At 43.8% G+C, this 9,728-nt stretch overlaps 1 protein-coding gene across 1 annotated transcript; it reads right to left on the reverse strand.

The window, feature by feature from the left end:
* Positions 1–259: 259 nt before the first annotated feature.
* On the reverse strand, positions 260–2,917 carry LOC130132604 (adenosine receptor A1-like). Its single transcript, XM_056301803.1, has 2 exons — positions 2,589–2,917; positions 260–932 (listed from the first exon to the last, which is right to left on the reverse strand). The coding sequence occupies exons 1-2, from the start codon at positions 2,915–2,917 to the stop codon at positions 260–262; spliced, it is 1,002 nt and encodes a 333-aa protein (XP_056157778.1).
* Between the last annotated feature and the right edge of the window lie 6,811 nt (positions 2,918–9,728).

Here is a 9,728-nt window from a genome sequence, read left to right on the forward strand (position 1 = left end):
AATATGTGGCAATCAACTTTACCTCCTTATCGTAATTCTGTCCCAAATATATCTGTCCTTGCGTCAAACACTTAAAGAATATATTTTTAGTTTACAGGATAGGCTACAGCATCCCCGCGACCCTGAGAGCAGGATAAACGGTTTGGATAATGGATGGATGGACGGAAAAAAGGTCTTAAATTCATCTTGGCCTTAAAGAGCCAAGGATACCGTTACAAATTAGCTACAACTTCACCATTGTACGTAGGTAAGACAAAGCTTAAGTGCCTCCCAAGTCATTTTCACCACAGTTAATATTGACACTGGCATTGTTGTCTGTAGTCTGGCTAGTCTGAGTTCTTTGCTGGTCTTCTCTACATATAATGTGTTGCGTCCAGATCCTCAGATATGCCGACTTGATTTTATGAATTTTGAATGCATACACAATAGGGTTGACAGCTGAGTTAGCATGGGAAAGCAGGATACCGACGTAGAAAGCCGTCTGTGGTATGCTCGAGGGCCTGCCAAAGTAGACACAGCAGTTCATTATGTGAAGAGGGATCCAGCAGAAGGCAAAAAGTGCCAGCACCAGAGACAGAGAACTTGCTAAACGTTTCTCTTTCTTTAGGTAAGCATTAGACTGAGACTCGGCCACGTTCCCGGGCTTTTCTCGAAGGTTCCCACGGATTGTCCAGAAGATGTGACAGTACAATACAGCCATGACCAACAGAGGAATCAAGGTACAGAGCAAGAAGTTGAAATAAACGAGATATGACATAGGGATAACAGCTATGAATTGGCAGACAATAGTGGAGGGGTTGACTGATAGAGAACGAGTCAGGGTTGCTTGGTTGTGCCATCCAAGCATGGGTATGAAACTCAACACTATCGCAATCGACCAACACAATGATATCACCAGCCAAGAATGGTTCATATTTGCTGTCCTTTTGTACCTGTGGAGAGAGAAAGTGATCATTGGTATTATCTAATGTAATGCATTTTGTCATTTTGTACATATATACAAAATGAAATTTACTCTCTGCATTTAACTGATCCTAGCTGTCTCGCTAGGAGCAGTGGGCAGCTGCCGTGCAGCACCTGAGGACCAACTCCAGTTATTTCTTCCTATTGCCTTAGTCAGAGGCACAGGCAGGAGTATTAACCCTAACATGCATGTCTCTTTTGATGGTGAGAGGAAACCGGAGGGCCCAGACGAAACCCCATGCAGACACTTTTGAGATCATTTAAGTAGGCCTACAACATTCCACTTCCCTTTTCGAACTTAAAACTGTGAAATGAAGTCTATATCTCACGTTGCAAAAAAATGTGGTTTTTTCTTAGATATATCCCTAAAACTACTTGTATAAAATTTTACAGAGCGTGCCATTTTCCAATTCTATCACACCAGAGTCAAAGCGAGTGATTTCTCAAACAACCGTAACTTCACTTGCTCCATTTGCTGTAGCACACAGCTAGTTAGGACAGATTAATTACAAGATATGATTAAAAAACTGTTTGTTCACTTGCTCTCATGTCATCATGTTAGGATGGGCTGTAATAGATTCTATCAGTAGCTAGCAAGCAATACTCAAGCATCACTATTCATTCGTCCTCATAGGATGACTACATTCAAAAATTAAGCCAAATTGAAATCCAGCTGACTTTCTTAGCTACCCAAGGTATTAGTGTAGCTGAGTCAATATGTTGTTCATGTTATATTAACATAATATAACATGTTCATGTTATATTAACATAATATAACATGTTCATGTTATATTAACACGGGGATTCGAACCGGAGATCCCCGGGTTGATAGGCAACAGAATAGACCGCTACACTACCTGGACGTCACCAACCTTATGTTTAACGAACGAATATGTAGTTCCAGTTTATTGTAGCATGGGGGACTTAAATCAGTGACACACAAGAGATGTGGGATTGACGTGGCTGTGAATTCACAGCAAAAGTTGAGCAGCTCTTGTGTTGTAACACTATCCCTTGGTTAAGCTGGCGCATTTAAAAGTGATTTTTTTTTTCTGGTTTCAACTGTACGGAAATGTAACAATAGATCATTGCTAACATGTTTCTGAGTTTTGCCATTGGTTTTGGTTGGTAAAATGGCCATTAAATCTTGTTGAATCTGTCAGAGATTTTACACTATTTGCATATTTCCTGATTCGCTGCAGGGGAATGAGAGACAGCCTACCACTGTGTGTGAATTGACTGTGCCCCACGCCACTTCTTGTAGAATAAATGTGCAGATCCTGATTCGGAGTGCGACTGGTGTTCTTCAGTCTGTGAGCAACTATCTTACAGCTGCTACACTAGCCCCATTTTTTTAGGGCTAGATTTCATGAGCCATTTGCTTACAAGGCCAGAATTGAAGATGTACATTACAAATACCTCAATGACCCCAAGGTATTATTCTTACAACAAACTGCCATTTAATAGTACTAACTGCAGAAAAAAGCCTTTTCACGAGACCTGACCTTAAACTCTGACAATGATAATGAACAGTGCATATTCAGAAGGGGCTTACAATAATGGTACACAGATCTTTAAAGACTACATAAAATCACACACACCTGTGTATTTGGAAGATAGCTTACCAGAGAGGAAAGAATACACGAAGATAGCGGTCTACCGCTATGGCCAACAAAGACAAGACTGAGGCCAATGTCAGCAAGATGACTATGCAGCTTATGAAGAGGCAGAAATGGAATGAAGTCTGCACCCGTCCATCCACCATCACAGCCAAGGGTATCGCCACAAAGCCCACCAAAACATCAGCAACAGCCAGAGAAGCCATAAAGCAGAACGTGGGCTGCCGCAGACTTTTACTGTACCAGACAGCCCAGATTACAAACGTGTTGCCCGTGCAACAGCAGACAGCAATCAGCACCTCCAGTGAAGTGTAGACCACCTCTCCCACACCCATTATGCCTCTTCTTCAGCTGGTGTTTGATGATTAGTGTGACCTACGTGCCAAGTACAAATGTGCTGCACTGTGGCAATTCTTTTGCCCTAGATAAACTTTTGAGGAAGTCTAAACCCTCTCTAGTCCATAGTTGCAAATAAATACAAGTGAAACTTGGTGGTTTCACTTGTATTTAAATTTGTGTGATTACATAATCATTGGCACGGCTTCTGTATTGAGTAAACAAAACCTGAAGAAACTGCGTTCATTGTAAAATCATGCAGATTTTTCTATTCTTTCATGTAATTTTATTTTCTAGTGAGATTAAATAAATGTAAATTATTACAGATTAAACAATTGAAAGTCAGTAGGAGCAAGATGGAATACATATGCGTGAATGAGAAGGAGGACAGTGGAATGGTGAGGGTGGGAGTAGAGGTGACAAAGGCGTATGACTTTAAATACTTGGGGTCAACTGTCCAAAGTAACGGGGAGTGCAGAAGAGAGGTGAAGAAGAGAGTGCAGGCAGGGTGGAGTGGGTGGAGAAGAGTGTCAGGACTGATTTGCGACAGAAGGGTACCAGCAAGAGTTAAAGGGAAGGTTTTCAAGATGGTTGTAAGACCAGCTACATTGTATGGTTTGGAGACAGTGGCACTAACAAAAAGACAGGAGGTGGAGCTGGAGGTGGCAGAGATGAAGATGCTAAGTTTTTCATTGGGAGTGACGAAGAAGGACAGGATTAGGAACGGTTATATTAGAGGGACCGCTCAGGTTGGATGGTTTGAAGACAAAGCAAGAGAGGCAAGATTGAGATGGCTTGGACAGGAGAGATGCGGGGTATATTGGGAGAAGGATACTGAATATGGAGCTGCCAGGGAACAGAAAAAGAGGAAGGCCAAAGAAGAGGTTTATGGATGTGATGAGAGAGGACATGCAGGTGGCTGGTGTGACAGAGGAAGATGCAGAGGACAGAAAGTAATGGAAACGGATGATCAGCTGTGGCGACCCCTAACGGGAGCAGCCGAAAGTAGTAGTAGTAGTAGTAGTAGTGAGATTAAATAAGCATCCTGCAGAATTCCTCTATTACCTCCATCACCTCGCCATCCTCTTAAAAGTTTGGAAGGGGGGGGGGTACTCATTTGATGTTCATTTTCATCAGAAAAATATGTTTCAACTCATTTGAATTACTTAGTGAAGTAATATTGTAGCTTATCACATACACCCCACACATTACAATTCAGTTAGGGAAGCTAGTAAATACGTTTTATCGGTGCTCTTTAAAATCCCACTAATGGCCATAAGATGTGATGTGATCTTCTCTGGCAAGTATCCCAAGAACTAGAGGGTTAGGAATGTAACATTTCTCATAGCTTTTTAAAGAAAAAAAAGCCACTTTATTTTGTCATTGTACAGTTGTTCGGTTACAATGAAATTTGTTTTCTGCATTTAACTCATCCTATTGTATAGGAGGAGCTGTGGTGCAGCGCCTGGTGACCAACTCTAGTTCTTTTTCCTATTGCCTTGGTCAGCGGCACAGGCAGGAGTAGTAACCTTAACATGCATGTCTTTTTGATGGTGAGAGGAAACCGGACCCCCCGGAGGAAACCCACGCACACACGGGGAGAACATGCAAACTCCACACAGAAAGGACCTCTTACAGCCTGGGGTTCAAACGCTGGATCTTCAGGCAACATTGCTAACAACTGGGCCAATGTGCTGCAAATTTTTTTTTATCTCTAATAAAGTTAATTTAAATGGCTAGTAATGTAACTTAAATGGCCAGTAACATAATTAGAGAGCACAGCCACTAGTGATGGGGTATTTATGAGTACATTAAATGGATGTTATGAGTTCAGACAGTTTAAAAAAGTTTCTCTGTGTCTTCATTTAGTTCTTACTTTTCTTTGCATTGCTAGCAGGTTCAAGCTAGTTTTTTCATAGACCGTGTGGTGCAACATGAACAAATCGTCAGTAGTGAACCCGGGGTCATCAAGTGTTTCGGGTCTTAACATCAAACACCCTCACCTGAGCGACCCAGCTGGGGATGATCAAGCCCCGACTTGTGTCCAGGTAGCGCATTACGCCATGCATCACCCCTCTTCACCCAGAGCCAACGGGAAGCCTTTTTAGCAGCTTCCAAGATGTTCATAATGTCTCTTTTGCTTTGCAGCCCGCATATCCCCAAGAGTCCCTGGACCCAGTGTAGAGACTGGCCTGCAAAACCCCTGCAGCCCATTTCAACCGGCTCACAGTGGGCTTTCCACCCATTCCTCCAACACTCAGTTACCAGCTCTGCATACCTGGCTCTCTTCCTTTCTTGCGCCTCCTCCATCCAATCTTCCCAGGGGACAGTTAGCTCTAGAAAAACCACTTAATTGGTTACCACGGACATCAGGACAATGTCTGACCTGAGTGTGGTAGCTGTGATGGTTTTTGGGAACCTCAGTTGTCTCCCTAGGTCAACCAGGAACTGCCAGCCCCTTGCTGTTGCGAGCAGACTACCCTGGGGCCTTTAGCTGGGGCTTCTCCCCTGCTCACACAAAGGCAATGGTGTGTTTTCTTGGGTGTTGCTGCTTGCTGTAGCTTATCCCAGTGCAGATGGTGTCTGCTACTGCTCGCAGAACTTACTCATGGTACCAACGATACCGGCCCTCTCCCAAGGCCTTTGGACAGCAGCTCAGAATATGCTCCAAGCATCCCTTTTTCTGGCAAAGTTGGCAAGCAGGTACGACTGGCAGGCCCCAGCTGAACAAGTTGGAAAGGCTCGAGAGGACATCATACACTGACTGGACCAAAAACTTGAATCAGTGTGATTCTGCCTTCCAGAGTTCTGCCCAGGTGATCTTTCAGCCGGTAGTATACTCCCACTTGGTCAAGGCCCCCTGCTTGCACATACCCATCATTCTGCTGTAGTGAGCTTCTTCCTCCTCTGCGCATACCTCCTCCTGGATTAGCTTTCATCTCTCTTTCCTCAGGCTTTACCGCTGCAAGGTCTTTAGTTGCTCCCGAGCCCAGCCTGACCAGTTGCCACAGTGCCCATCGGGATTTTTTGCTGCAGTCTTGCCTCAGCCCTCTCAATTGCCTTCTGCACATGCCACTTCCTTCCTGTTCTGACCTTGATACCTGCAGAGGAGACCTTGGTGTCAGCGGACTCTCAGTAGAGCAGGACTTCTCTGGCTCGGTTGCACTTGAACTCCTCTTCCAGACTTCTGGAGGATGATGTAGCTTGGTGTTATGCTGCTTAGGCACCATGGCAGGCCCAGCCACCTGTGCAAGAACTAGCTGATCATCCTTTCGAAGCCCTCCGCGATGGTGATTGGGATTTTGTAGATTAGCAGTGTCCAGAGGAGTCGAGGTAGGATTCCATGTTGACATATCAAGGCCTTGAATTTTCCAGTAAGCTCTGATTTGTCCACTGTGGAGAGCCAAGAGTTGAGGTCATCACTGGTTGCCTACCATGCCGCTGTGTCCTTCAGACTACTGGTGAAGCACTTACCCAGGCTCTTGATTGGCTTTACAGTCACAGATGGAATTTGGGTGTGTCCCAAAAAGAAGCTGAACTGGTAGGTTACTCTTCCTTTCCTGAGGACTTGAGACCTTTATTTTGTGGGCTTGAAGTCTCATCACTTTTGGGGCTGGCTTGAACCCCACTGCTGCCTCAACAGAACTGGAGAATTAAATGATTGTGCTTCAAGCATCAAAAGTGGATCACCAATTTCACTGCCTTTGTTGGCCCCAACTCTGAATATATCCCTAACATTACTTGGGCCTTGTTCAGACTGTGGGCAAATAGATTTGTTTTGATACTTAAATCAGATATTTAAGACAAACTGTCCGCACTGTTATTTGCAAGTAATCAGATCGAATTTGTGAGTCCAGACATCACCAACCTATCTGCATGGATTGCTGTGGTAACGACGTAGGCTTAAGTAACTACGTATGCTGATGACGCCGTTTATCAATGCCGAAGCATGAGAAATGGAGATCCATCATCTCGTCCACCACACAATTGCGCTGTCAAGCCGTGGTGCAGAACTCCTCCGTTGCACCAGACAAACTCAGCGACGGAAGAGCCCAGTATACATTGCGAGTTTCCATGATGCAGTCATGGCAGGCTCCAATTCCGTCTCTCTAGATTTGAAGTCGTCATTGTGTCGCATTGCGAATGACGCAAAATACAGTTGGAAATCCGATTTGGGTGGCCAGAGCATCCAGACTGAGATGCATCTTTTGAAATCCAATTGGAATTGGATTTCAAACCACCTCCAAATGTGGTTAAGATCAGATTCGTAAAAATCGCATTTTGTGTGGCTTTTTACCGTCCAGACTTTCTAAAATCAATCTGGATACAATCTAAATATGCCAAAAAATGGATTTGGGTTGGCAGTCTGAACAAGACCTTAAACTATCATGATAGCGGCGTCCGGGTGGCATGGCAGTCTATTCCGTTACCTACCAACATGGGGATCACCGGCTCCTATCCAATTGGCCACACCATACAAGTTGAAGCTTAAAGGTCCGGCCGAAAAACAAATTACCAGTCATATCCAAATCTCACACACCATCAAACGCAAAACATATCAAAACAAACAAATTTGGCAGCTCAGCTTCACCATCAGAGCAGTAGTGAGGGAGGAAGGCCAATCTGGATCCACCCAGGCCCAAACTAACACAGTACGGTGCCCCAACATGCCCACATCTAAAATGCCCTTCTCGCACTACTCTGCATCGCAGTTTGAGTTCACTATGGCAATAGACAATAGATTTGTCTTTGAGCTAAAGTCATCTCATCTCGTCTTCAGCCGCTTTTCCAGGGTCGGGTCGCAGTGGCAGCAAGCTAAGTAGGGCGCTCCAGGCATCCCTCTCCCCAGCAACTTCCTCCTTTGAGCTAAACTACAGGGCTTTATATACCCACTCATCCTACAGATTTAAGACATAATTTATCACTAAGGTTTACATATGCCTCTATTAAATGCCATACCAATGCATCCTATAGACAGATTAAAGGCATTTTGTAACAGAAATAAAGATTAACATAGGCCTGTATTTAATGCCAAATTCTACTTGCACTCAGACAGATATATATCATGTGCAAAATTATACTATAGTTACGCCATAGATTTACTGAGGCCTATATTAGGCCTGAGAGTCAAACTGCTACAGATTAGCTGTGACAACCATCACAGTCAGATCTATCTTGTAGTCAGGTGTTGTGGGATGAGTCATGTACTGGGTGAATAATGAGCAGTGACAGGAGACAGTCTATCTGAATGACTGCAGTGCACTGACATTTCAGCACCTTGAGCAGCGCAAAGCCATGCATACCATCCAAGCATATTGAAATGACTGCAACACGCATCTGTTCAACTGGTGGGGAATACTGCAAGGTGATAGAATAGTGAATATTGCAGTATTTGTAACGAAAACCACATTGAGATGAAGTACAGAGAATATCTGAAATTATTTTCATGATAAGCATCACAAACTGTACAAACAAGTCAAATAGAGAATACTACCACATTAAACAAATATCCACTTGACCACAAAGCTTTTCACAATGCACAAAGTTAATGGAATAGGGCGTCCAGGTAGTGTAGTGGTCTATTCCGTTGCCTACCAACACTGGGATTCCGGTTCGAAACCCCGTGTTACCTCCAGCTTGGTCAGACACAATTGGCCGTGTCTGCAGGTGGGAAGCTGGATGTGGGTATGTGTCCTGGTCATTGCACTAGCGCCTCCTTTGGTCAGTTGGGGCGCCTGTTCGGGCGGGAGGGGGAACTGGGGGGAATAGCGTGATCCACCCACATGCTATGTGACCCCGGGGGAAACTCCTCACTGTCAGGTGAAAAAAAGAAGCAGCTGGTGACTCCACATGTATCAGAGGAGGCATGGAGTAGTCTGTAGCCCTCCCCGGCTCGGAAGAGGGGGTGGAGCAGCAACCAGGGACGGCTCGGAAGAGTGGCGTAATTGGCCAAGTACAATTGGGGAGAAAAAGAAGGAAAACTAAAAAAAAAACTAGCATGATAAAGTTTTGCAGCTTTCACAATATGTGCATAAAACACCTTGTCCATCACAAAAGGAGCCCATTTTGAAAGTGATGATAAATGCAGAGCTATAAGGAACCAAACCTGTAGTTCAGCCTATTATTGCTGAAAAGGCTTTTATGAAGGCCAGTGATAGAGTTGCTGCTGCCGTAGCAAAACATAATCATATACTAAAGCAGAGCCTACATCTCCACCACCAACACATTATCGACTGTTGTCTGGAAACGACATGGTGACACTGCAAAAACCTTTGTTCAATTACAGTCTGATGACTCAATCAATTCAAACCAACATTTAATCTTATAAATTAGATGTTCGTACTGTATTTTTCCCACTCACTGTTAGCCAGTTAGGCTTCTTTTAAGGGGCATCTCACAACTGATTTTTGTCCCCACTAGCAGCCACAATCAAGCCTCAAGCACATCAAATGCAAATATAGAGAATCTGAAAAAAAGACGAAAAAACTTTCAAACTGAATATTACGCTAAGAAAATAATTTTTGTGTGAAGCATGGGTTGAATTATTTCGTTTTTTATTATTTACTATTTTACTATCTCGTCTCTATATTCTGCCTTAACCTCTTCATTTGTTTTGATTTAGCTATTTTTTGTGCTTAGTTCACTTATCGCTAGATTCTCTAGTTTTCTTTTTCATGTTTAGTAGGCAGCTTCTCATTCCTAGTTTGTTACTAGCTTTGAGCGTAGCCTAGCTTGGCAGTTAGCTCTATTACATTCGCAGTCAAAGCAGCCTTGTTAAAACGATGGTTTGTGGTGATGGCTCTGTAGTTA

This window comes from Lampris incognitus, chromosome 2 (assembly GCF_029633865.1).
Source record: "Lampris incognitus isolate fLamInc1 chromosome 2, fLamInc1.hap2, whole genome shotgun sequence".
Lineage (NCBI taxonomy): Eukaryota > Metazoa > Chordata > Actinopteri > Lampriformes > Lampridae > Lampris > Lampris incognitus.

What these genes read in the sequence shown, in the direction of transcription:
- LOC130132604 (XM_056301803.1), bottom strand. Translation starts at nt 2,917, where the DNA reads ATGGGTGTGGGAGAGGTGGTCTACACTTCACTGGAGGTGCTGATTGCT. An exon ending in CGTGTATTCTTTCCTCTCTG is followed by an intron (nt 933 to 2,588) that starts GTAAGCTATCTT and finishes CTCTCTCCACAG; the next exon opens with GTACAAAAGGACAGCAAATA.